General features: G+C 58.7%; 1 protein-coding gene across 1 annotated transcript in view; it reads left to right on the plus strand.

The window, feature by feature from the left end:
* TMPRSS4 (transmembrane serine protease 4) overlaps positions 1 to 22,906 on the plus strand; it is a 36,386-nt gene extending 13,480 nt beyond the window's left edge. The window contains exons 2-13 of the mRNA XM_079787768.1: positions 1,498 to 1,630; positions 3,944 to 4,057; positions 8,295 to 8,447; positions 9,523 to 9,652; positions 12,758 to 12,859; positions 14,364 to 14,404; positions 15,758 to 15,917; positions 17,055 to 17,221; positions 18,190 to 18,288; positions 18,460 to 18,602; positions 20,263 to 20,412; positions 20,790 to 22,906. Coding sequence (XP_079643894.1) covers positions 1,498 to 1,630; positions 3,944 to 4,057; positions 8,295 to 8,447; positions 9,523 to 9,652; positions 12,758 to 12,859; positions 14,364 to 14,404; positions 15,758 to 15,917; positions 17,055 to 17,221; positions 18,190 to 18,288; positions 18,460 to 18,602; positions 20,263 to 20,412; positions 20,790 to 20,801 — 1,404 coding nt within the window. The 3' untranslated portion in view covers positions 20,802 to 22,906. The remainder of the gene's footprint in view (positions 1 to 1,497; positions 1,631 to 3,943; positions 4,058 to 8,294; positions 8,448 to 9,522; positions 9,653 to 12,757; positions 12,860 to 14,363; positions 14,405 to 15,757; positions 15,918 to 17,054; positions 17,222 to 18,189; positions 18,289 to 18,459; positions 18,603 to 20,262; positions 20,413 to 20,789) is intronic.
* Positions 22,907 to 25,742: the final 2,836 nt, after the last annotated feature.

Here is a 25,742-nt window from a genome sequence, read left to right on the forward strand (position 1 = left end):
TCTGGAAGGCGCAGGAGCAGGTTTCAGGCAGCCTGCACACTGGCAGCGCCCTCTCCCCGCCCTTCGCCTGGCAGAAGGCGTAGCATGTGCGTGGCTCCTTCCGTGTGTGCCGTGTGGCCCTATGTGCCGAGCCCACACAGGAAGGCATGTGACTGAGGGCAGCACAGAGCCTTGCGTGCATCTGTGCACGTGTGTCGATGGGGACCTAGGGCTGCACCCTGAGGTGCTCTGGGCGTTCCGTGTTCTTGTTTGTCGGCTTGTTTTATTGGGAGTAACATCCATGCAGTAAAGTATTCAAATCGGGCCTATACCACTCCATGAATGTTTGCATATATCCTCCCCAGGCAGCCGGCACTTCGGTTAAGACCTGGGAGTTTTCAGACATTACACCCGGCTCCTCAGGCTCCTTGCAGTCCCCTTCCTGCTCCCCGGGGTCTCTCCTTTCTTGTGTCTGAGATTCATGCCGGCGTCATTGCACTTAGCAGGAGTGCTGGCCCACTTGGCGTTGTCCCATTAGGTGAACAGACCGTAATTGTTGGCCCCCTCCCCCAGGGATTGATGCGTGGGTTTTTCCCAGGGTTAGCTATTGTGAATGGAGCTACCACAACCGTGTGCAGGCTTTTCGCTGAGAACATGCACATGCTTCTCTCCCTCTAGTTGCGGGGTCACGGCACCATAGAGCCGTCATAGGTTTAGCTTTGGTAGGTTCAGCCAAACTATTCTCCAAAGTATTCATACTCCCACCAACAACGTCTGGGAACTCCGGCTGCTCCACATCCTCATCAACTTGGTATTGTCAGGCTTTTTGGAGGATATTTTCCCATTGATTTTTAGGGAGAGTAGAAGGGAGAGGGAAAGACAGACAGAAACATCGATGTGAGAGAGACACATTGATTGGTTGTCTCCTGCACGAACCCTGACCAGGGCCCGGGCCAGAGAGGAACCTGCAACCAAGGTACCTGCCCTTGACCAGAATCGATCCCGGGACCCTTTGGTCCACAGGCCGACGCTCTATCCACTGAGCCACACCGGCCAGGGCTGTCAGGCCTTTTAATTTTATCCATTCTAGTGTCGGTATAGAGATAGTTCCTTGTGGTTTGAATTTGCATATTGAGTATCTTGGGGCCCGTACTGGCCACGGGCGTGCCCCTGTGTGGAGGACTGTTCAAGCGTTTGCGGAATCACACCTATGAAAACGGACAGATGACGGGCTCGGCGGACAGAAGAGCAGAATCATCTCCAGAAACTCAGCAGCACACACCAGGCGGCAACCACCCTCCCTACACTGGCCACTGGCCACTGCCCACCCGGTGAGGAAACGGCCGCACCAGGTCGCATGGATGAAACTACATTCCACATTCTGAACCAAGTGCTTGGATGTCACAGACCCTCCCGCTCCGCTTCCACCGAGACGCGAACACAGGCGAGAACCAAGGGCCTGTCAGCCCCATGAGCGGCTTCTCCCTCAGCTCACTGCGTGTTTCCCTTCCATTGCAGGACCCCGACAGCGATCGGCCCCTGAACCGCGATCGGCCCCCGAACAGCGACCGGCCCCCAGACAGCGATCGGCCCCTGAACCGCGATCGGCCCCCGAACAGCGACCGGCCCCCGAACAGCGACCCGCCCCTCGGTAAGCTGGCGTCTGGCTTTCCTTTGTCTCCCTCGGTGTCTGAGTTTCAATCCGGTCCCGGCTAGGTGTGAAACCTCTCTCGCGTGGCCCTCTCGACCTCCATCCAGGGCTAAATGCTGGAGAACCCCCCACCCCTCCATCCATCGTGCAGCAAACACGTGCAAAACAACGGGGAGCCAGGGCTCATCTAGAAGGGGAGGGCCTGGCCTCGGGGGAAGGAGCAGCAAACCTGAAGCCCCGAGAGCAGGCTTCCTCCTCTCCTTCCTTCGGTGGCTCGTTCTCTCACGCCTCCAAAACGCCCGCGCCGGCCATGTGCGGGCTCTGGGCGGGACCGGCTACAGCGGCAGCCGGGCAGCCGGGGCCCCGTCCTGGGAGCCCACCCTCTGCCAGGGGACACGCCGGCTGCACGCGCTCCCACAGGGGAACAGCCAATGGCCGTTTACTGACTCACAGGAGAAAACTGGGTAACAGACAGAGTGTTCCCCAATGCAAGGGGCGTTTTCCTCCCGGTCCACGTTCTTCCTTTTCTTAACATATGTTTAATGATCTCAGAGAGGAAGGGAGAGGGAGAGGTGGAAACATCAATGATGAGAGAGAATCACTGATGGGCTGCCTCCTGCACGCCCCCTATTGGAGATCCAGTCCACAACCCCGGCATGTGCCCTGACTGGGAATCGAACTGTGACCTCCTGGTTCATAGGTCGATGCTCAACCCCTGAGCCACGCCGGCCGGGCTCCCCTTCCATTTTCTTAAACCACCAATACCCCTCCCGATCGCCCACTGGATCAGCAAAGCGATTGAGCAGAGCAACTCCATGGCCAATAAGGAAATGACCAACCTCACTCACTCTAGCAGCATTTTTATTTTGGGTTGCAAGTTAATCGTGGGCACAAAGAACGTCGCCTTCCGCAGGTTGTAGGCCTTGGGATTCCATGTACGGAGAGGCCACGGTGTCCCTCAAGCCCCTCGGCTGGCCAAGGGCTCCCCACCCAGTGAGCCTGAGACCGTCGACCAAACTAGCCCAGTCTGCACCAGTGCTTTCGGGGAGGGGGCATGGGAGGGGGCGCCAGTGCCCGGGCATCAGGGCAGGAAGACTATGACAGGAGCCCCACAGGAATGAACTGTCGGAAACAGAAGGAAGAGCCCCGGCTGGTTTGGCTCAGGGGATAGAGTGTCGGCCTGAAGGGTCCCAGGTTTCATTCCCGTCTGAAATCAATCTATATATACATAAAAGCCTAAGCGACCGGAATGACCAGAACAACCAGTCGACCAGTCACTATGATGCGCACTGACCACCAGGGGGCAGACGCTCACGGCAGGAGGGGCGCTGCTCAGCCAGAAGCTGGGCTCACGGCTGGCGAGTGCAGCTGCGATGGCGGGAGCCTCTCCGATCTCCGCCCACAGAGGCCCACTTAAGCGCGTGGACGGTGCCCCGGGCGGGACTGACAGTGGTACTGCTGTCTGCCCCTCCCCAAAATTGTCATCTCTTTAAAGACAAGCCGTTCCTGAGACAAAGGCATTCGCTGGAGCGCATTTTTGTTTTGTTGTTTTTTCAAAAAATATTTTTATTGATTTCAGAGAGGAAGGGAAAGGGAGAGAGATAGAAACATCAATGATGAGAGAGAAGCATCGATCGGCTGCCTCCTGCATGCCCCCTATTGGAGATCCAGTCCACAACCCAGGCATGTGCCCTGACTGGAATCGAACCGTGACCTCCTGGTTCATAGGTCGAGGCTCAACCCCTGAGCCACTGACAGAGGCCCAGCCCTCCTGGTGCTTCTGGTTAAATCAAAAGTCAGGAGCCCTACCTGGTGTGGCTCAGTGGATAGAGCATCACCCTGCGGAACCAAGGGTCCTGGGTTAGAGTCTGATCGAGGGCAGGTGCCTCAGTGTTTCCTCACAGCGATGTTTCTGTCTCTCCCTCTCCCTCCCACTCTCTCTAAAATCAATGGGAAACATCCTCTGGTGAGGATTAACCAAAGAGACAAGCCAGGAGAGAGGATGAATGGTAGTAAGATGCACGACGTGCCTCTCCCAGCGCAGAGGCAGGGCAGGCTGGAGGGGGAGCACCCTAGAGCGCCCCCTAAGGGTAAGGCGGGGGGAGCGCCACGGGCTGGGGCTCCCCTGAGGCCTGCGAGTGGATTAGCCTGGGCACTGCACGAGCTGGTGCTGAGGAGGCTGAGCTATTCTGAGGGAGTAGCCCCCCAATGCTAACCACAGCCCCCCCCCCCCCCGCAGCCGGGCAGGGAGACGGGGGCCTCGGCACGAGGGGCCTCCCAGTGCTGACGCAGGCCCTTCCCTCCGCTTCACAGACAGGACCCGCCTGCGCAAACCCCGCACACCCCTGGAGACCTTCAAGAAAGTGGGGATCCCCATCCTCGCAGCACTGCTGAGCCTGGCGATCATTGTCATCCTGGCTGTGCTCAGTAAGTGGAACCCCTCACCCCTCATTACAGCCCCACCTTCACCCCTCATTAGGGCCCCACCTTCACCTCACTCCTCATACAGCCCCCACCCCCACCTTCACCCCTCATTATGGCCCCACCTTCACCTCACTCCTCATACAGCCCCCACCCCCACCTTCACCCCTCATTATGGCCCCACCCCCACCTTCACCCCCACAGTAAGTGGCAGCCCCCTCTCACCCCTCCCCTGTCCCCACCTCTGAGTGACACCCTCGCCTTCCACCTGTCCACCTGAGTCAGGGTGGGCCCTGCTACTGTGTTGTAGCCACAGGCACCGCCCCTGCTCCTGTAAGAGAGGAAGGACAGCCCGGCCCGCGTGGCTCAGGGGTTGAGCATCGACCTATGAACCACGAGGTCACGGTTCGATTCCTGCGCAGGGCACAGGCCCATGTGTGGGCTTGATCCGCAGTGTGGGGCATGCAGGAGGCAGCCGATGGATGATTCTCTCTCATCATGGATGTTTCTGTCTCTCGGCCTCTCTGAAATGAATATTTTTTTAAGAAGAGACAGAGAGGGAGGCTATGAACTCAGCCCATCTGTACCGGGGGCTTCTCCACCGATGATCTCCTCTGCAGGGAGGGCACACGCACACTCGTTACACACCCACTCGGGCAGGCCATTTGCACGGGCCGCCCGCCTGCCCGCCCACATCTGCCGACGGAGCTGAGTGGCCAGCAGCCCGCTGGCTGGAAGAGCAGAGCATCTGCCCGTGGCGGGTGCGAGAGGCGGCGTCGGGGCCGAGGCAGAGCGCACCCTCCCGCCTTTAGCACATCTTCCTCGTCTTCTTGTGGCCAGTGCCTGAGACCTGTGTGGCGGCAGGCAGGCCGCCCTAGCCCGAGGAGAAACGTGAATGAGCGGGGGTTCCGCAGCCCCTCCCCTCCCACCCCCATATTCCAGGGTGAAGTCCTCGCCTTCCTCTCCCACAGCCACAGCAGGTCCCTGCCCAGCTGCCCCGGGAGTAAAGCACTGCCCGGGGCCTGGGCGGGGCCCTGCAGCCACTGGCTCCTGTGAGGCCTGGAGTGAGGGCCCCAGTGCCTCTTAGCCTTGGTCTTCCCGTCTTCGAATGTCCCGCCTCCTCGGAGGGGCATCAGAGAGCTGAGGAGATAGCGTGTAAAGTGCCCAGATAAACACCAGGCTGTGCCCACGCGGGGGGCCCAGTGCAGCACGCAGAGGAGCACCCAAGGTCACACACCTGCGCTGGCCGGGAGGGGCCTCAGGGACCGGCACTGGGCCCCCCCTCACGGAGGACACTCAGAGGGCGTCTGTCAGATCCTCATTCTGTCGTGAGCACCGGGGCTCGGGCAGAGGCACGGCCGTGGGGACGCTGAGCCAGGACCCAGGCCCAGACCGCCCTCACCTCGGCCGGTGCGCCCCCTAAAGGTGGTGGTTTCAGGAGCCGCGGGCGGGCCCCCCTAAGCCCAGGCGGTCCGGGCAGGCCCAGGGCACAGTGAGACTTGGGCGCTCCCTCTGCGCTCCAGGCCCTGGGCCCTGGGTCAGCGCCCAGAGCAGGTGACCTGAGCGTCCAGCCTGGGTCAGGCTCCCTTGGTCTTTTGGCTTCTGGGGTCTCACCTGGGGACACAGTGTCCTGGCGTGGCCCAGGAGGCTAGAGTGTCCACACACCAAGCTCTGAATGTCTAGGACATATCGGACCTTCTCCCTCACTTCCCCCGGAGCAGGAGCAGCAGAGCCAGCGGGCAACATCCCGGCCCCTCGGGGAGGCGTGGAGGGGCAGCAAAGAGCTGGGGTGCCGGACAGACCCTCCCTGAAATCCCGACTCTACCCCTCAAGTGCTGTGGGGCGTCAGGAAATAAACCCTCACTCTCTAACCTCATTCTCTGATTCCCTGCGGGTTAATCATGGCACCTGCCTCCTGAGGTTGGGGCCAGGGCTGCGGAGGACCCCAGGAAGCTTGTGCAGTGAGAAGTGGGGGTGCGTCAGGCTTATCATCGCTGCTCAGGGCCAGGGGGTTCTCACTGGGCTACAGAAAGCGCCCGGCCCAGGAGGCGCTCGGCCTGCAGGGAGGTTAGAAAAGCGGTGAGAGGTGAGTTCCCTGAGGAGGTAAAGCGGCAGCTCATCCCGTCACCCAGGCAGCAGGCGGGAGGCAAAAGCAACAACGCAAAACATCAACCTCAGGATATATTCCTAGAAGTGGGATCCCTGGGTCCAATGGCAGTTCCATATTTTACTTTTTGAGGAAACTCCATACTGTTCTCCACAGTGGCTGCACCAGTCTGCATTCCCACCAGCAGTGAAGAAGGGTTCCTTTTTCTCCGCATCCTCCCAGCACTTGTCGTTTGTTGATTTGTTGATGATAGCCATTCTGACAAGTGTAAGATGGTACCGCATTGTCATTTTGATTTCATCTCTCGGATGATTAGTGACTTTGAGCATGTTTTCATATGTCTCTTGGCCTCCTGTATGTCCTCTTTCAAAAAGGGTCTATTTAGATCCTTTGCCCATTTTTTTATTTGATTGTTTATCTTCCTTTTGTTAAGTTGTATTAGTTCCCTGTAAATGTTGGAGATTAAACCCTTATCAGAGATAACATTGGCAAATATGTTCTCCCATGCAGTGGGCTTTCTTGTTGTTTTGTTGATGGTTTCTTTTGCTGTGCAGAAGCTTTTTATTTTGATGTAGTCCCATTTGTTTATTTTCTCCTTGGTCTCCATTGCCCTAGGAGATGTGTCTGTAAAGATATTGCTACAACAAATGTCTGCTATTTTGTTGCCTATGGCTTCTTCTAAGATTTTTATGGTTTCCCATCTTACATTTAAGTCCTTTGTCCATTTTGAGTTTATTTTTGTGTGTGGTGTAAGTTGGTGGTCTAGTTTCATTCTTTTGCATGTACCTGTCCAATTTTCCCAACACCATTTATTGAAGAGACTGTCTTGACTCCATTGAATGCTCTTGCCTCCTTTGTTAAATATTAATTGAGCATAATGGCTTGGGTCGATTTCTGGGTTCTCTGTTCTGTTCTTGTGCCAGTACCAGGCAGTTTTGAGAATAGCGGCTTTGTAGTATAGCTTGATATCTGGTATTGTGATCCCTCCAACATTGTTCTTCTTTCTCAAGATTGCTGCAGCTATTCGGGGTCTTTTTTTATTCCAGATGAATTTTTGGAAAAGTTGTTCTAGGTCTTTGAAGTATGCCATTGGTATTTTAATGAGGAGTGCATTGAATTTATAGGTTGCTTTGGGTAGTATGGACATTTTAATGATTCTGATTCTATCAATCCATGAACATGATATGTTCTTCCATTTGTTCATATCTTCCTCGATCTCTTTTTTTAGCGTCCTAAAATGTTCTGAGTACAGGTCCTTTGTCTCTTGGTTAAGTTTATTCTTAATTTTTTTTTTGTTGCAATGGTAAATGGGATTGCTTTTTTAATTTGTAATACCTTAGACAATAAAATTAAATTAAATTAAAAAAACAACAACCACATCAACCTCTCCTGGGTCTTCCCAGATCAGAGCGCCTCCTGCTAGAGCCGCACTCGCAGTGGCCGCACTCTCACAGCCACCAGACGTTCTCATGACCCGGGAGGGTGCACCACCCTCTGTGCAGATGGGGACACTGAGCCCCAGAGCGTACGCGATCGGCTGGAGTCGCACAGCAGGGCCAAGCCAGCTCTCGGGCCTCCAGACTCCAGCCCCAGCATGGCTCCTTTTTCTGTTTAATTCTCACCCGAGGACATTTTCCATTGATTTTAGAGAGAGTGGAAGAGAGAGGAAAAGACAGAGAGAAATAGTGATGTGAGAGAAGCACATCGATTGGTTGCCTCCTGCACACGTCCCAACCAGGGCATGTGCCCTTGACCAGAATCGAACCCGAGTCCCTTCAGTCCACAGGCTGACACTCAATCCACTGAGGCACACCAGCTAGGGCATGAGTCTCCTCCTTTCTCACAGGCCTGTGCCGGCCTTGGGTGTGAGGCGAGGGGACTCTGTCTACATTTCTCCCCCCCCACAACCCCCCCCCCCACACACACACACACACACACAGCATCTCGCTGAACTCCTCAGCCATCTGTAGGCCTGGCCCAGGCTATCCATTTTACAGAGAAGAAGCTGAGGCTCAGGACCAGGTACCCCAGCCGCTCGTGGCAGCACTGGGCCTGGGACGGGTCTGCCTGGCTCCACGCCCAGTGCGTGTCCAGGGAAGCTCAGCCCTCTCTGCCCCCCCTGCCCTCGCCTTCCAGTCAAGGTCGTCCTGGACAAGTACTACTTCCTCTGTGGGCGGCCCCTCCACTTCATCCCCAGGCGGCAGGTGTGCGACGGCCAGCAGGACTGCGCCTCGGGGGACGACGAGCGGCTCTGCGTGGAGAACTTTCCCGAGGGGCCCCCCGTGCCAGGTGAGGCAGGGCTGAGGGCCAGGGCAGGGCTCAGCGGACGTCGGTGCGGGCCCCACTGGCCCGCGTCGGAGCATCTGCCACCTGTCAGCTTGCATCCCTGTCCTATGGGTCTGGACAGCAGGACCAGAACTGTACCCGAGCTGCCCACTTCCGCTGTGCCACGTGGCACGGAGGAAGGGCCTGGGTCAGGTGACCTGGGGGAGTGCCCTCCTCTGTTGCTTCCAGAGGCTAGAACGGCTGTGAGGCCACTCACCCTCCTGTCCGCTAGACACGTGTTATCACAGCGTGCTGCGTGATAAGACAGAGCCAGGCCCTTCAGAGGGCTATGAGACGCTTTGAACCTGAAACCCATGCTCTTTCTCACACTGGGCTCTGGAGATGGGTGACTGAGGCTTTTTTGTTTTGTAATGTTTTTATTGATTTCAGAGAGGAAGGGAGAGGGCGAGAGAGAGAGAAACATCAATGATGAGAAAGAATCATGGACCGGCTGCTTCCTGCACGCCCCCTGCTGGGGCTTGAGCTCACAACCCAGGCATGTGCCCCAACTGGGTGTCCCGACCGGAAATTGAACCGTGACCTCCTGGTTCATAGCTCAACTCTCAACCCCTGAGCCCCGCTGGCGGGTGGTGATGGGGCTTTTGAGGAGCGGGTTGAGTGACGTCCTGTGTGTTTGGGTTTTTATAAATCAGAAGTAAAACGCCTACGGGCACCCGCCACTCCACTGCTTCAGTCCTCGCTCACGCTCCCCTCGGACCTCGAGGTCCCTCGTTGAGGAGTTCCCCGGCGGTGCAGGCTGTGTGAGCCGGGGGAGGGCCATGCAATACATCATCAAAGCTGGTACCTCGAGAGCGGGAGGAGGAGCTATTAATAACAATGCCAGGCAGCAGGCAAAGTGGAGACGGGCCCAGGACATCTGGTCTCCCCAGCTACAGTCAACACAGGAGGCTGAAGGGCTGGTGGTCTGTGTGCTCCGGGGCAGGGTGGGGTGGGGGATGGAGGGAAGGGGCCAGTCTCGACGTCTCCGGAGGGAAACGGGCAGTGGGCCCTCGCGGCTGACCCAGCTTCCCCCCTGCAGCCCGCCTCTCCAGCGACAGGTCCACCCTCCAGCTGCTGGACCCAGCCACGGGGACCTGGGTCTCTGCCTGCTTTGACGGCTTCACGGGAGCCCTGGCCCAGACGGCCTGTGGGCTGATGGGCTTTCACAGGTACCCAGCCCAGCCTCCAAGGCGGTCACCTCCCCCTGGGCCTCCTTCCTTCACTGTAGTCCTCCCTCTTTCCCTCGGCTTCCTCTCTCCTCCTTTCCTGAAAGCCCAGGTGTGGGGCAGACAGAACGGCTGCCTCCCAGCATGTCACGGACAAGCCTCCGTTCAGGCTCCAAAGCCTCAGTTCGCTCGGGCGCCGCTGGGAAGAGCAGTACCAGCCTCATGGGGTGAATGTGAGGTGCTAGGGAGAGAGTCTCGCCCACACGCCCCAGCTCCTTGGCAGCCTCTCCTGTCCTTCACTCCAGCCTCCCTCCTTATCCTGCACCGCCATCCCTCCCCAAAAGCAGTCTTCTGGGTCAAATTTGGTTTGAACAAACTCCATTTCCCTGGGGTTCCTTCAGCAATCCCTGCTCTCTCAGCAAATTCAAAAGCAGTCCCAGATGGTCGGTGGTGAAGAAGGATCTCTATATATAGAAGCCTAAGCGACCTTTACTACCCGTCGACCCAACGACTGGTCGCCCAGTCGCTATGATGCACACTAACCACCAGGGGGCAGACACCCAACACAGGAGCTGCACCCTGGTGGTCAGTGCACTCCCACAGCCAACCTCCTGCAGTCCCTCCCCCCTGGACTGGGCGAGACAGGCCCGAGACAGCCGGGCTGAGGGACCCCACCCATGCATGAATTCATGCACCGGGCCTCTAGTGTAATTATAATAAGGGTGCATTATATATTTATATTCATCTGATCTTGGCTAAAGCCAAAAAAGTATTATATCTATTTTAAATATATTTTTAATTGATTTCAGAGGGGAAGGGAGAAGGAGAGGGAGAGAGAAACATCGATGATGAGAAAGAATCATTGACTGGCTACCTCTTGCATGCCCCCTACTGGGGATTAAGCCTGCAACCTGGGCATGTGCCCTGATCAGGAATTGAACCATGACTTCCTGGTTTATAGGTTTGTGTGTTTTTGTGTGTGTGTGTGTGTGTGTGTGTTTAATATCATGTGTTTTATTTCTTTATTTTTATTTATATATATTATTTATTTATATATTTTTATTGATTTCAGAGAGAAAGGGAGAGGGAGAGATAGAAATATCAATGATGAGAGAGAATCATTGATGGCTGCCTCCTGCACACCCTCCTGCTGGGGATCAAGCCTGCAACCTGGGCATGTTCCCTGACTGGAATCGAATCCAGGGCCCTTCAGTCCGCAGGCCGATGCTCTAGCAGGCTGGCTGTTTTCTCTGCCCCGACGTGCCATCTGTAACGGGGGGAGAGTGGGCCCCTCCGAGGGCCCAGCCGGAAGGGACAGGAGGTCCAGCACTCAGCTGCGGAGTGGGATGGCCTCTCCCTGACAGGCCCCCAACTTCGTGATTCTCAGAAACTGCCCCCAGAGACAGGCAGGAATGATCGATGCCAGGCCCACACCAATCAACCGCAGAACTCTCCATCCGTCCCTCGAGCAGCCTTAAGGTTCCTTTTCAATGGCTGCTCCAGGCAGCCTTCCCGAACCCATCAGACCGGCCTGCCCCGCTCTGGGTGCCAGGCTTCTGCTGGTCTCGGCCCCAGGGGGCGACTCCCAGCGCCTCTGGAGCGGCAGCTCAGCACCGCCCTTGCTGTCATTTTGAGGAGGCTGGGAGGGCTGGCCCTGCCCTGCTCCTCTCCCTGCTGCCCCGCAGCCCGGCCCCTGCAGGCTGCGCTTGGCGAGGAACAGGGCGCCCTGAAATGCCCTCAGGGAGTAGGCCCCGGAAGCTCCCGGCCAGCTCCAAACCGCCCGCTCTTGAGCTCTGTGAAGCCAAAGCCGGTCCGAATGGTCGCCAGGATGCGATCCGTAAACTGTCCTTTCCTGGGACTGTCCGCTGCCACCCTTGTCCCTGCTCCCGGGTCTCAGATTCCTCTGCGTTTCTTCTTCCGCCTGGACAGGAGGCCCTGCCTGTCCCCGGACCACAAAGCCCGCACGGTGAGAAGCGAGAGGGGCTCTAGAGACCATCTGCCCCCCTCACCTTGCAGAGGAGAAAGGAGGCTCAGGGAGGCCTGGGAGGGTGGGGCCTGCCCACGTGGCACCCCCAGCCGGTGTCGGGGCTGGGACAGGCACCTCAGTCTTGAGGGTTTCACCACAAAGCCGAGCGTGCCGACGCCAGTCCTCCCGGAGGCGGCATCAGAGCCAGCGCAGGTTCCCGGCTGGGACTGGGAGGATGTGCCGGTCAGCCAGAGCCGGGGTTGGTCTGGTCCCTGCGGGCCTGACTGTATGGGGAAGGATGCGAGGAGTGAAGAAACAACGAGAAAGCCCTGTCTGGTGTGGCTCAGTGGATAGAGCGTCAGCCTACCGACTGAAGGGTCCCGGGTTCAATTCCCAGTCAGGGCACATGCCCAGGTTGCAGGCTCGATCCCCAGTAGGGGGCGTGCAGGAGGCAGCCGATCAATGATTCTCTCTCACCATTGATGTTTCTATCTCCCTTCCTCTCTGAAATCATTAAAGATATATTTTAAAAAGGAAAAGAAAGAAACGAAGGGAAAGATGGGAGTCATCAGGGAAGCCGTCTGGAGGAGGACGACTTAAGCCCAGGGTTTGAAAGAATAAACGCGGGTTCGCAGAGAGAAAGGCGAGGGTCCAGGAGAGCGATGCTGCCTGGACTCGTGTGAAGGTCTGTCCTATGCTCGGGGCTGTAAACGCACCTCCACCACCAACTGCAGACGAGGTGCCTTAGGGACCCCAGTATCCACGCTCGTCCCTGCCAGGTGGGCAGCTACCCTGGGTCCAGCGGGGCCCCTTGGCCTCCTGTCCCCTCGCTGTGAACAGGAGAAGCTGCTGGGACACTGGGGAGAGGGACAGAGCTGGGAGTTAGGAAGGTGTCCCTAACATTTCTCCAAAGCGCTGGTCCGGGACTGTCTCCCTGCCCGGGAAGGCGAGGCCACCACAGCACTGCACCTGGAGCGGGGTCCGGGGATGCCGGGGACTCCCTCAGGACCACCCGCGCGGACGAAGGCCACCTGCCCCCTGCGGCGCCCGCGGCGCAGTCTCCACCACCCTCTCTCCTGAGTGGGGGCTGGTCCCACGCTCGGGTTCTAACTCACATCTCTCTCTCCTGCCGACGTGAGCAGCAAACCCACCTTCCAAGCCGTGAAGATCCGTCCAGACCAAGAGCTGGACGTGGCTGTCATCACAGCGGCCAGCCAGGAGCTCCAGGTGCAGAGCCCCAGCCGGTGAGTGAGGGGCTGCCCGACCCCTGACCCTCACACCGAGGTGCATCAGGGCTGCGCCCCGCCTGGGGCAGACGCGGCGAGCGGGTGTGCGCCCAAGACAGGAAGATGGCAGATAGCGAGGGCGGGAGAGCCACAGTTCTGAGATTGTCCATGTTGACTCTCTTGTTATTTTGTGTGTGTGTTTTTAATATGTTTCTATTGATTTCAGAGAGGAAGGGAGAGGGATAGAGAGAGAAACATCAATGATGAGAGAGAATCATTGATCGGCTGCCTCCTGCATGCCCCCCACACCACGTGGGGATCAAGCCCACAACCCAGGCATGTGCCCTGACCAGGAATCGAACGTGACCTCCTGGTTCGACACTCAACCACCGAGCCTCGCCGGTCAAGCTTGACTTTTTTAAATCCATGGACAGCTGGACAGAGTAGGTGTCCACACCTTGGTGGCCTTCCCATCAGCCGACGAGTAAAACCATCCCTCTTCCCATTGCCGATGGTTCCTCCTATTGCCCAGGCCACTGGCCTTCCCCTCACGCACAGGCCAGCCTAGGCCGTCCGCACCCCCGGCCCCCGGCAGACCCCGCAGCGGCCGGTCCCCACACCTAACCTTGAGTCAGAGTCATGTCTGACAGAGCCTCCAGGGCAGCAGGCGGCTCCGAGAGGCTGCTGGCTGCTCAGCGTCCGGCCTCGCTGCCCGTGCTTTTACTTATCGAGGAGCACGTCTTGCAAAGGACAGCCTGGGAGCCAGGTGGTCATTGTCCGGATTCCCTCGCCATCCCGTCCTTCTTCTCAGGCGAGACTGCCGCGCAGCAGGTGCTGTTCCGGCTCTGCTTCTCCTCGCAGCGGCCGAGAGCCGCGTGGGCTCTGCCTGGGGCCCAGCAGGTCCTGGACGCTGTCACTGGGGCTGTCAAGTCCAATCAGATTAACTCGAACTGAACCGAGGGCAGTGCAGCTTCCATGCAGCCCCCTGCAGAGTCCAGCTTCCCAGGCTGGGAGGGGACTTGAGTCAGCATTCAGGAGGCCCAGGGTCCGCCTCCCAGCAGAGCAGACGCAGACAGCAGGCAGACAGCGGGCAGACAGCGGGCAGACAGCGGGCAGACAGCAGGCCGACAGCGGGCAGACGCAGACAGCGGGCAGACAGCAGGCCGACAGCAGGCCGACAGCAGGCCAACAGCGGGCAGACAGCAGGCAGACAGCAGGCCGACAACGGGCAGACAGTACACAGACAGCGGGCAGACAGCGGGTAGACAGCAGGCAGACAGCAGGCAGACAGCGGGCAGACGCAGACGGCAGGCAGACGACAGACAGCAGGCAGACAGCAGGCAGACGCAGACAGCAGGCAGACAGCAGGTAGACAGCAGGCAGACAGCAGGCAGACGCAGACAGCAGGCAGACAGCAGGCCGACAGCAGGCAGACAGCAGGCAGACAGCAGGCAGACGGCAGGCAGACAGCTGGCAGACAACAGGCCAACAGCAGGCAGACAGCAGGCCGTGTCTCCCGCAGGCCCTGCCTCTCGGGCTCCCTGGTCTCCCTGAGCTGCTTGGGTGAGTACCCCTCGCGGAGGGGGTGGGCACGAAGGAGGGCCTCATGCTCGTCCTAAACATCTCAGACTCCGAGTCTTCCTCTGGCCTGTCCCAGCCTCCTCTCTGGGCTTGGGGAGGGTCGGCAATGTTCCCGCAAGTGGTGGGCATGGAGACTCCCCTCCGGTCCACACAGCCCATCCCAGCCCAATGCACTGAAGGCACAAAGGCTTCAGTCACTCACCCTCCCTTGAGGAGCCCGAGGTCTCGCTGACGAAACCTGACGGCAATGACAGGCTGGCCAGGCCAGGCAGCCACGGACCTGACCTCCCAGAGGAAGCTCCGGGGAACGAGTGGCCAGGAGGCGTCGCCCAGAGGGCAGGGACGCGTCTGTCTGTGTCCATCACTCCCTTCTCAGCTCCCTGAGGCACCGCAGGCTCTCGTGCACATGGGCTGAGCGAGCCGATGATTTGGAAAATGGGGAGGAGCTAGTGGCGCAGGCAGGGCCTGCCTTGAACAGACCAGGAGGACTGACGGCTCAGGGACTTCCGAGCAGCCGGATGGGCTCCTGGACACTTGACTTCCATAGGGTAGGGCAGCGATTCTGCCGGAGGAGCTGGAACCCTGCCCGCAAACAGAGGGGTGGGGCTTTGCCTGGCGCAGGGGCGGGCAGACAGCGCTGTTTGGAGGGCGATGGGGTTTGGGGAGTCCCTGGCCAGTGAGCCCAGGAGGGCGGCGGCCTGTCCGGGGGAGCTGCGTGGGGAGAGGCCGCGTGGGGAGAGGCCCCGTGGGGAGAGCCGCGTGGGGAGAGGCCCGTGCAGTGATGCGGGACTGAAGAGGCTGAGAACAGGGCAGGGAGGCGGAGGCGGGGGGGGGGGGACGGAGTGGGGGGCCAGGGTCTCCTAGGAAGGCCAGGAGGTGGGATGTGAGAGGGGCGAGGCGTTAACATGGGAGACTCGCTCAGAGCAGGAGGGACTTGGAGAAGGTGAGCTTAGGGTGGGAAGAGCCCATTTTTGAAACTTTGTTCCCACTTCCGGCTCCCGGATCTGCCGGCTGGGCCATCTGTTTCCTGGGACTCAGTGGGAAGGGCGTGGGGGTCCCACTTGGGCGGGACCCCTAGTTCCACACCCCGTTCAGTTTTAAGGTCATAAACCGCCCGCACAGGGGACACCCGTGTTCACAGTAACGCCAAGCGCATCCAGCGCTGACAAAGAGGCGAGGGGCTTGGGGAGCCCTGCTCTGGGGCACCCATAGCACCCCAGGAGCCTGAGAGTGGGCCCGGCCCTCCCCACCACGCTGGGCCGCCCAGCCGCTCCCATATCCGCGGAGGAGAGGCAGCGCTCTCTGAGCCTGGCCCTGCTCTCCCTCCCGAGCCAGCCTGCGGGCACAGCCTGAAGGCCCCGCGCGTGGTGGGCGGGCAGAAGGCCTCCGTGGAGTCCTGGCCGTGGCAGGTCAGCATCCAGTACCACCAGCAGCACGTCTGCGGCGGGAGCATCCTGGACCCGCACTGGGTCCTCACCGCGGCCCACTGCTTCAGGTAAGCCCAGCCGCCCGCAGCCGGTGGGAGGCAGAGCCCCGGACGGCCTGAGGGCCCCGCCCCCTTCCTCTGCCCTGAAAGACTATGTCCTAGGTGTGGCCACCCCGTGAGATGCGGGACACAAGGTCCTTTGTTAAACACGGCCTGAGCAGAGGGTGGGGGTCACTGAGCTTGACCGGCTGAGAAGCATCAGAAACCCATGTCCTCAGCCCGCCCTGTCATGCACCCCACGAAGCCTCCTCCCACCTGCCCGGAGCGGGAACCCTCGCCCTCTTCTCTCCTCTTCCCTGCCCCTCCACTCCCTCGCTGTGTTCAGAAACTTAACAACAAGCCAACAAGCATAAATTTCCTCCCAGGCCAGCCCGGGCCTGCCCGCCCTCTGGGGGAGGCCCACCCCCAGGCCTTTACTTCATTCACTCATTCATTCATTCATTCATTCTGCATCTGAGGAGTTCCTACAAGGTGCCAAACCAGATACTGTGTGTCCATGGGCATTAGCCCCCTTAGTTCCTAAGGCTTAGAGGAACTCACAGTCTAGGCCAGTGATTCTTTATTTACTGTATATTACTGATTCTGAGAGGAAGGAAGAGAAAGAGAGCAGAGAAACGTCAATGATGAGAGAATCATTGATCGGCTGCCTTCTGCACGCCCCACACTGGGGATCGAGCCTGCAACCTGGACACGTGCAGTCCGACGCTCTATCTACTGAGCAAACCAGCTAGGGCCAGGCCAATTTCTTAACCTGTTTTGAGAATCTGACAGAAGCTATAAACCTCTCCTGGGAACCAGCCCTAAGCTGTGTCTGGTGTCAGAAGGAAGAGTCACGTACTTAAGTACAGTAACTGCCCACAAGGCGGTACCGTGAGGGCAGTGTAGGGGACGCACTGGGGAAGGCCCCACGCTCGGCCTGGAGAGCAGCCCTCCGTTAGACGTTCGCTGGCAGGTGTCACTGGGGAAGGGATCGATCCCCTTTAGAATGTGGCCTGTGGTCGGGGATTCCTGAGAGTGGGCCCGGCCCTTCTCCAGCACCCCTGCCTGCACCATCCTTACCTCCCGAGGCAGGGCCTCGAGCACCCCCCGACCCAGGGCCCTGGGGACCGCCGTTGGCAAAGCCTCCTCCTGCTTGGCTCTGCCCAGGAAGCATCTCGACGTGCCCGGCTGGAAGGTGAGGGTCGGCTCAGACACACTCCGCAGCTTCCCAGCCCTGCCTGTGGCCAAGATCTTCGTCACCGAGCACAACGCCACGGCCCCCAAGGAGAAGGACATCGCTCTGGTGAAGCTGCAGGACCCACTCACACTCTCAGGTGAGTGGTGGCACCTGGGGCAGAGCCCTCAGCTCCGCTCACATCCCCACTCTGCCCCTCGCTCACTACGTGGCCTTGAGCTCATCACTTCTCTAAGGCCCCTGCTGCCCATCTGCTCCCGGCAAATCCGTCAGCCTCACATCCTGGATGTCAGGAGGCTCAGGTGAGGCCAGCGGACACCCACTGTCCCCCACCAGCGCTCCCCCACTGTCCCCCACCAGCGCTCCAGGTGCGGCACCTTAAGTGAGGGTCACAGGTTCCTCCAGTCGTGGAGGTGCGGTCATCGTCCATCCTCCACCCCCAGCCGATCCAAGAGCCTCCCACCATCCCTGCCAAGGGGTCCTTGTGTCCATCTGCTCACCGCTGGCAAGGCCGCCACAGGAGCTGGCGCAGTTCCGTGGTGCCACTCATGCTTACGTAGGACGCTATTTCATTGGCTTTACTACATACTTACCGATCTCAGAGAGGAGGGGAGCGGGAGAGAGGAACATCAGTGATGAGAGAATCATGGATCGGCTGCCTCCTGCACGCCCCACACTGGGGATCGAGCCTGCAACCCGGGCCTGTGCCCTGACGGGAATCGAACTCTGACCTCCTGGTACATAGGTCAACACTCAACCACTGAGCCACACCGGCCGGGCTATAAGGCAGTACTTAAATCAGCATTTCCAACTGTTGGTTCCACAGGACACGGGTTCCTTGGGAAAAAGAAGGGTTCCTTCTCAAATAAGTTTGGGAAACATTTTTATACTTTAGCTCTTTTTGGAGCACTTTAGTATACTAAAGATAGGAGACATTTTTTTAAATAATTTGTTTTATTGAGTTTAACTCACATTTTCTAAACTTATTTGACTTTAGAACCCTTTTTCTCCTTCCACTTCTATTAACATCGTGTGGACTGTGTGTTATGGAGGCTTAACCCCAGGGCCTCCTGCTCCGGGCTCCCCCGTCCTCTCTGCTCCCCGCAGGCCTCCTCCGGCCCATCTGCCTGCCCTTCTCGGACCAGGAGCTCCCTCCGGCCACCCCGCTGTGGGTCATCGGGTGGGGCTTTACAGAACAGGGTGCAGGTGAGTCCTGGGCTCGGGCCGCAGGGCCGGGGGGGCGGTGTTCGGAGGGGGCGGAAGGAGGGCCACCCGTCAGAAAAGCCCATCCTGGAGGCCCAGGTGCCGGTGACCCGGGGCATTACCTGAGCTGGGGGCCAAGGCAAGGACGAGGAAGTGGTGTGTCTCCGCCTCCAGGGAAGATGTCTGACGAGCTGCTGCAGGCGTCGGTCCAGGTCATCGACAGGGCGCGGTGCAACGCGGAGGACGCGTACCAGGGGGAGGTCACCGCGGAGATGCTGTGCGCGGGCGTCCTGCAGGGCGGCGTGGACACCTGCCAGGTGAGCCTCGGCGGAGCAGAGGGAATCCCATGGGTAGGAACGTGGGTCCTAGAGAGACACAGAAGCCCCGGGGCGGAGTGCCCACGGAAGTCTCGCACATGGAAGGCCTCAACGTGTGCGGACGGAAGGAAGGGAGAGAAGCAGGGAGAGAGGTGACAGTCGGAGACTGACACGGGGATGGATGGGCAGATGGATGGAGATGAGCAGAAGGAGGTTAAGTGGATCGGTATTTCACACCCGCGCACCCACCCTATGTCCCATCTTCTACAGAGTACGAGCCCCTGAGGGCAGGAATTCCGTGCGGTTCCTCGGTCCTGTCCTCAGCTCGGCACTGCACTCGAGAGCCCCTCGTGCTGGGTGGGCCCCGGTGCCGTGTACCCGCCCTCCCCCTCCCCCCAGGGACCAACCCCTGGCCATGCTCTCACTTCACACCCCAGAGGCTCTTCGGAGACCCTCTCATTAAAACCCCTAGCCCTGCCCTGGCTGGTGTGGCTCAGTGGATAGAGCATCGACCTGTGGACCAAAGGGTCCCAGGTTCGAGTCCAGTCAAGGGCATGTACCTCGGTTGCAGGCCCCTCCCCGGCCCGGCCCCTGGTCAGGGCTTGTGCAGGAGGCAACCAATCAGTGTCTCTCTCACATCCATGTTTCTCTCTGTCTTTCCCTCTCTCTTCCACTCTCCCTAAAAATCAATGGAAAAATGTCCTCAGGTGAGGATTTAAAAATAATAATAAATAAATACATTAATAAATAAATAAATAAACCCCCACCAGACCCACCCCATCCTCACCACTCAGCTCCCTCTTCCTCCCCTCTCCTCCCCTCTCCTCCCCTCTCCTCCCCTCTCCCTCTCCCTCTCCCTCTGCCTCTCCCTCTCCTTCTGCCTCTCCCTCTCCTTCTGCCTCTCCCTCCCCTCCCCTCCCCTCCCCTCTCCCTCTCCCTCTGCCTCTCCCTCCCCTCTCCCTCTCCCTCCCCTCTCCCTCTGCCTCTCCCTCCTCTCCCCTCCCCTCCCGTCTCCTCTCCATTTGATTCTAAGCTACCCGAAGGCAGGGATCTTTGCTCTTTTCATGGGTTGAATCCAATGGCCTAGAACAGTGGTCGGCAAACTACGGCTCGCGAGCCACATGCGGCTCTTTGGCCCCTTGAGTGTGGCTCGGCGTTAGAACCACTTCTTCAAAACAGACTCGCCCAGGCTGAAAACCGACTTCTGCGCATGGGCCACGAAGTTTCAATCGCACTGTACGTGCGCGCCCGCACGTGGTATTTTGTGGAAGAGCCACACTCAAGGGGCCAAAGAGCCTCATGTGGCTCGCGAGCCACGGTTTGCGGACCACGGGCCTAGGACGTGCTAACGTGCGCGAGCCGAGCTGCGGGCTCGGTGCTGGAGGAATGCGGTGCCAAAGGAAGACAAGCCCGTCCTGCCCCGGCCTCAGGCCGCACCTGCCACTGTGAGGGTGGGTCTCCGCCGGAGGGCCCCGGCACACCCCCACTCACGTGACTCCAGCTGAACGCTTTTGCCCCCAAAGAGAAGGACACCCCAGGCCGCAGGGACCGTGCCAGCACCGGGCGGGCGGGCGCAGGGGGCACAGGGAGGGGGGACTGGGACGCCCACCCTCCACCCGCCCGCCCGCCTACCCAGCAGCCCCGCTCTGCCCTCTCCCAGGGAGACAGCGGGGGGCCCCTGATGCATCACTCGGACCTGTGGCACGTCGTGGGCATCGTGAGCTGGGGCCACGGCTGTGGGGGCCCCAGCTCCCCGGGAGTGTACACCAAGGTCGCAGCCTATCTCAGCTGGATCCACCGGGTCCGCACGGTGAGTCGGGCCTGCCCAGCGCGCCCTCCCTCCTCCTCTGCTCTCAGGCCCCATCAGATGGCGGGAGGCAGCTTCCACACACACCCCCCCCCCCCCCCCCCCGTGTTATCCCACCAGCGAGTACAGCCCGGGCTTCCCCCATTGAGGGCTGAGGGTCCTTAGCTCAGAGATGCCATTCAAGCACACGCGTTAGAGTGCGGGCTGCGCCGGCTGCCTCACCGAGAACAGCTTCCCAGGAGGGGGGGGGGGGCGCCTGAGGCCTCCCCACGGGGCAGCGGGCGGCCCGAGCTTCCGGAAGGAAGGTTAATGTTGCACACAGCACTGCTGTGTCCACTTGCAAATCCTCTGACTCGCTCTCCACTGGTCTCTTATTCTAGTCGCAGCCCTGATGCCGCTGCCCCCTGCAGGCCTGGGCCCTGCTCCCCCCTGTGCTGCCCCCTCGGGGACCCCGGAAGCCAGGATCCGGGCAAGCGCCACTCGCACGCCTCTCTGCCCACAGCCTCCGCATGTCCCGTGCGGCTAAGGGCCCCGTCCCTGTGAGAGACCCTGTGCCCACAAGAGCCCAAGAGGAGCTCGACAGCCCCGCTCAGCAGCCCTGCTCAGCCACCCCTGGTGCTCCCCGCACCCCCGGAGAGACTCCGCCCCGGGGCCCAGGGCCAAAGGCATTGCCAAGCCCCGAAGAGCATCCCCACTCTGCTGAGTAGACGTAGACTCTCTGGGGAGAGCCCCGTCATTGAGAGCTGGACTGGAGGGAGGAGAGGGTCTGAGCGAGCCTGGCCCCCTCCACGCACCCCCACGCCTCCCAGGCAGAAGGCAGCTGTGGTGGAAAATGCACTGTCCGCGGGGCGCAGCTACGGTACCTGCTGCTGCTGCCACCGCTGCCTGTGTGGCTGCTGTATTAAACAGGTACGTGACGTCTGACACGGTCTGGCTGGGCTGCTTCATCAGAACTGAGCTAGGACTCCTGAGCCACAATCTTCATTTTTTTATTTAATTTTATTTTCTTTATCTTTATTGTTGAAAGTATTACATATGTCCCCTTCCCCCCCGCAACCCCCTCCAGCCCACCCCCGCCCCAGGCCCTCACCCCCCACACTTTATGTGTCCATGGGCCATGCATAGATGCACACAAGGTCTTTGGTTGATCACCGCCCACCACCCGCCCTGCCCCGCCTTCCCTCAGAGACTCCGCACTCTGCTCCATGCTCCCATGGCTCTGGGTCCACTCCGTTCATCAGCTTATTTGGTTCATTCGATTCCATATATGAGTGAGATCATGTGATACTTGTCTTACTCTGACTGACTTATTTCGCTTAGCATGAGACTCTCCAGGTCCCTCCATGCTGCCTCAAAGGGTAAGAGACCCTTCTTTCTTACTGCTGCACAGTGTTCCATGGTGTGAATGTCCCACAGCTTTTTTATTCACTCGTCTGCTGATGGGCACTTGGGCTGTTTCCGGATCTCAGCTACTGTGGATTGTGCTGCTGTGAACACGGGTGCATACATTCTTTCTGATGGGTGCTTCGGGTTTCTTAGGGTGTATTCCTAGGAGTGGGATCTCTGGGTCAAATGGCAGTGCCATATGTTTTCCATGGCTGCATCCCACCAGCAGTGCTCTGGAGTGAACCAGTCTTTATTCTTCGGCCTGGGTGGGGACAGGTCTTGCGGAGACAATCGATCCTCAGAGCAGAGGACTGGGAAGGAGACCAGCGCCGCTGAGTGGGGGCAGTAGTGAGCTGTAGACTAGGGGAGCCAGGCGAGCAAGGATCCTTCCATACAAGCCGTCAACCACTGCCCTCCCCCCTCCTGCCTGTGGTGTCAGCTTTGGGCCAGAGATAACCTAAGACCTGGGAGGGCGATGGGTGACATTAAATCATGGCTCCCGGGTGGCTGGAGAGAGAGATTGCATCTCTGACTCCTAACCAATCTGGAGAGCCCAGGGGGTGGTTTTTACCATTCTTTTTTTTTTTAAGTCATTTATCACCTGCCAGTATGAGGTGGGCCCCACGCTGGGTCTGGGAACATAAGTTCCTACACTCGGAGAAGGGAGTGTGTGGAGGACCCTCTGCGCTAGGTAACTCAGATCCTAGATGAAACATGCCAAGTCCTTAGGAAGTAATAGAACCCTCGAAGATACACATGTGAATCCATTAGAACCGTGGGCTGAAACTAAGGTGGCGATCTGGGAGCAGCAGCCAATGAAAATCTCGGGCTGCCCCCGGGACAGACCTATGCGAAGGCCGAAGAGGCTGGCGAGGCCAGAGAAGAGTCTAGAGGCTAGAGGAGCTGCCGAGGCGCCGAGCTCCGTGCCGCCGCTGTGTGCGGTGAGGGAGGCAGCGTGCGGCTGCTCAGACAGTGGCTGTGGGTGCAGAGGCTGCTGCTGCTCAGTGGGAAAGATGTGTTCGTCTAGTAGCCGGTGCGCAGCTTCCTGTGTGGGACTTTGCTGTGAAGACTGTTTTGTCTGACAGCTAGATGGCCACTGGCTTCTACAATAAAGGCTTTCTTATATACACCCTCAACTTCTCACGGCTTCTCCGTCCACCACCCGCGTCCGAGAAGGCCCAGCCCTGGCAGAGGGGCTTGGCCTCACAGGGAGTGCAACGGGCAGGGCTTGAGAAGGAACCTGCCCTGGCAGCAGAATTCAGAAGGCTACACGGACAGACAGCTGTGCTCGGCTGCTCTGACACATGGTTGTGGTACGTTCTTTCTCTTTTTTTTAATCCTCACCGAGGATATTTTTTCCATTGATTTTTAGAGAGAGTGGAAGACAGAGGGAAAGACAGGAGAGACACATCGATTGGTTGCCGCTTGCCATGACCCCCGACCAGGGCCCAGGCCCGGGAGGAGCCTGCAACCAGGGTACATGCCCTTGAGTGGAATCGAACCTGGGACCCTTTGGTTTGCAGGCTGATGCTCTGTCCACTGAGCCACACTGGCTAGGGCAGTTCTTTGAATTCTGCAATGCTTTGGTTTGATCATGGGTGAAATGGGCATTATGATGCCTGCCTTCTGAGAGTTTAATCAGACACAGCAATGTTGTAGGGAGGTAATTAGCAAGTCTGGGAATTTGGTGGCTGTTTGCCTTAGTCATCACAAGACAGAGGCCTCCACACCTGCTGCTGAGCCCCTTGCAGCCAGGAGAGGAGAACCCTGTGGGAAGGACAAGCCCCTGCAGTTGGAAGCTGACACTGAACTGCCTGCCTGCCTGCCTGCACTCTGGTCCTGCCATCTTTAAAAAGGAGTTTCTGGAATCCTATTTCAACCAATAGGACTGAGGCTTTCCCCATCCAATCACAGCTGCTCAGCTCTGGCCAATCAGAGTGGTTCTATTCTGACCAATCAGTACAGTGTCTTTTGCACCAATCAAACTGCAAGGACTTTGAATCCTCATTTGCATGAAGACAGACCAATCAGGGACCAGGGGCAGGGACTTCTGGCCATATAAATCAGCTCCTCTCTCACTGAGAGTGCCCGTTCCTTTAAGACTGCATCTCCCTGGTTGAGCTAAAACATTGATACTGTCTCAGCAGAGCAGAGCAGAGCTGTCTAGCTGGAAAGGGGCCTGGCCGGAGAGTTGCCTTGCAACTGTGCTGTATCACCATTGGGTTGTTTTGCACTGAATAATGTTTCCTTTTTCACCACACCCCAAATTGGGGATTCCTGTTAGCATTGAATGGGTGCAGGGACCATCTACCATCTGTTGACACCTTGGAGTTTACATTCTAGTTAGAGATGTACAATAAACCAGGAAATAAATATGTCAGCTAGAGATAAATGCTTTGGAAAAAATAAAGCAGGGTAAGGAGACAGTGTCTGAGCCTATGGAGGTGTTGTTACAGACAGGATGGCAGGGAAATGTTTTATGGGGAGATGGCATCTGCGCAAAGACCTGATTGGAATAGGAGAATGAGCTCTAAATATCTGAGGAAGAGCATTCTAGCAAAGGAACAGCATATGCAAAAGTCCTGAGACAGGAGGAGGCTGAGATTTGGAGGAGCAGCAGAGACAGCAATGGGACTGAAGTGGATGAGTGAGCAGAAGAGCGTTCGGTAGAGGACGCCAAAGAGGCAGCAGGGCCAGGACAAGGCCTCTGGGCAACTGTGAGGCAAGAGGAAGGTAAGCTGGGAAGTCATGAGCAGAAGGACAATCTAATTTTTTATAATTTTTAAGATGCCGCTTATATACAGTAAAATTCACCATTTTTAGTGCAGAGTTCTTCCAGATTTGACAACTGTGTACAAGCATGCTCCGTAGCTCAATTACCCCCGAAAGTCCCCCTACCTGTGTGGCCTCACGCCCACCTGTAGCCCCTGGCGGCCACTGGTCTGTGTTCTGTCCCTAGTTTTGCTTTTCCCAGGACGCCATTCAAAGGGAGCTGCATAGCAGGTGCCTTCCTGAGCGGATTCTTTCACGTCTCACGATGCACCCGAGAGCTGTCACCCTGGCTCGTGGAGCTCCTCCCGGAGGGGTGCTCACCCCCGCACCGGCGGAAGGGCGTTTCGGAGTGTCTCGTTTCCGTGTGACAAAACCAGGCCTCTGCAAGCATCTGTGTGCAGGATTTTATGTGAACACAAGTTTGTGTGATTTATTTCTAACAGGAAGTGAGTGTACTCCCCCATCCGGAACAACTAAACGGCTGGGGATAGTCTCAATGGTGTTCAGACCTAGCTCCCGGGCAGGCGGCACAGGCCTGGCAGAGGGAGCTCAGAGCTGCCAGGGACCCGTGCCTCTGGCCTCCGGTGGGTGCCGGCAGGTGAGGGAGCCGCCCGAGGCTGAGGAAGGCCAGCCGGGAGCGCTGGCAGGACAGTCCTGGAGCTCACGGGGGCCAGGACAGGAATACTGCGCCCCTGGAATGGAAACACTGTACTTCCTGGGAGACAGCAAGAATATTCCAAAGGGATTGCCTCAGTAGCGGCGAGGTTGGCCCGAGGTGACAGCTGTCCCCTAACCCTTGCTGGGGTTCCCCTGGCCTTGGGGACCTGCCTGGCACACCCAGCTGTCAGCACCCGGGATCCAGGGGCCGTCCGCAGTCCCTGGCGCTGCGCATCCTCCCTGCCTCGCCTTCCCAGGTCCTCAGCGCCTCCGTCAGCTGCGAGCGCGCTGGCTCAGCCTCCAGCGGGAAGCTTCCCAGGCCGTGTGCTGGGCCCTCCTCGGTTTCACCCCCTCAGGAGTCACCGCCTCCATCCCCTCTGTCCTGTGTGTGTAAAAACACCATGTCGTTCCCCGTGTGTTTGTTGGTGGTGGAATAGGAGTAAATGGTCCCCACTGGAGACCAGACTCAGGCCGGGCGAGGGCAGCAGCAGGAAGCCCGGCGAGGAAGCTAGCGCCGT

This window comes from Cnephaeus nilssonii (genome assembly GCF_951640355.1).
Source record: "Cnephaeus nilssonii genome assembly, chromosome: 13".
NCBI lineage: Eukaryota > Metazoa > Chordata > Mammalia > Chiroptera > Vespertilionidae > Cnephaeus > Cnephaeus nilssonii.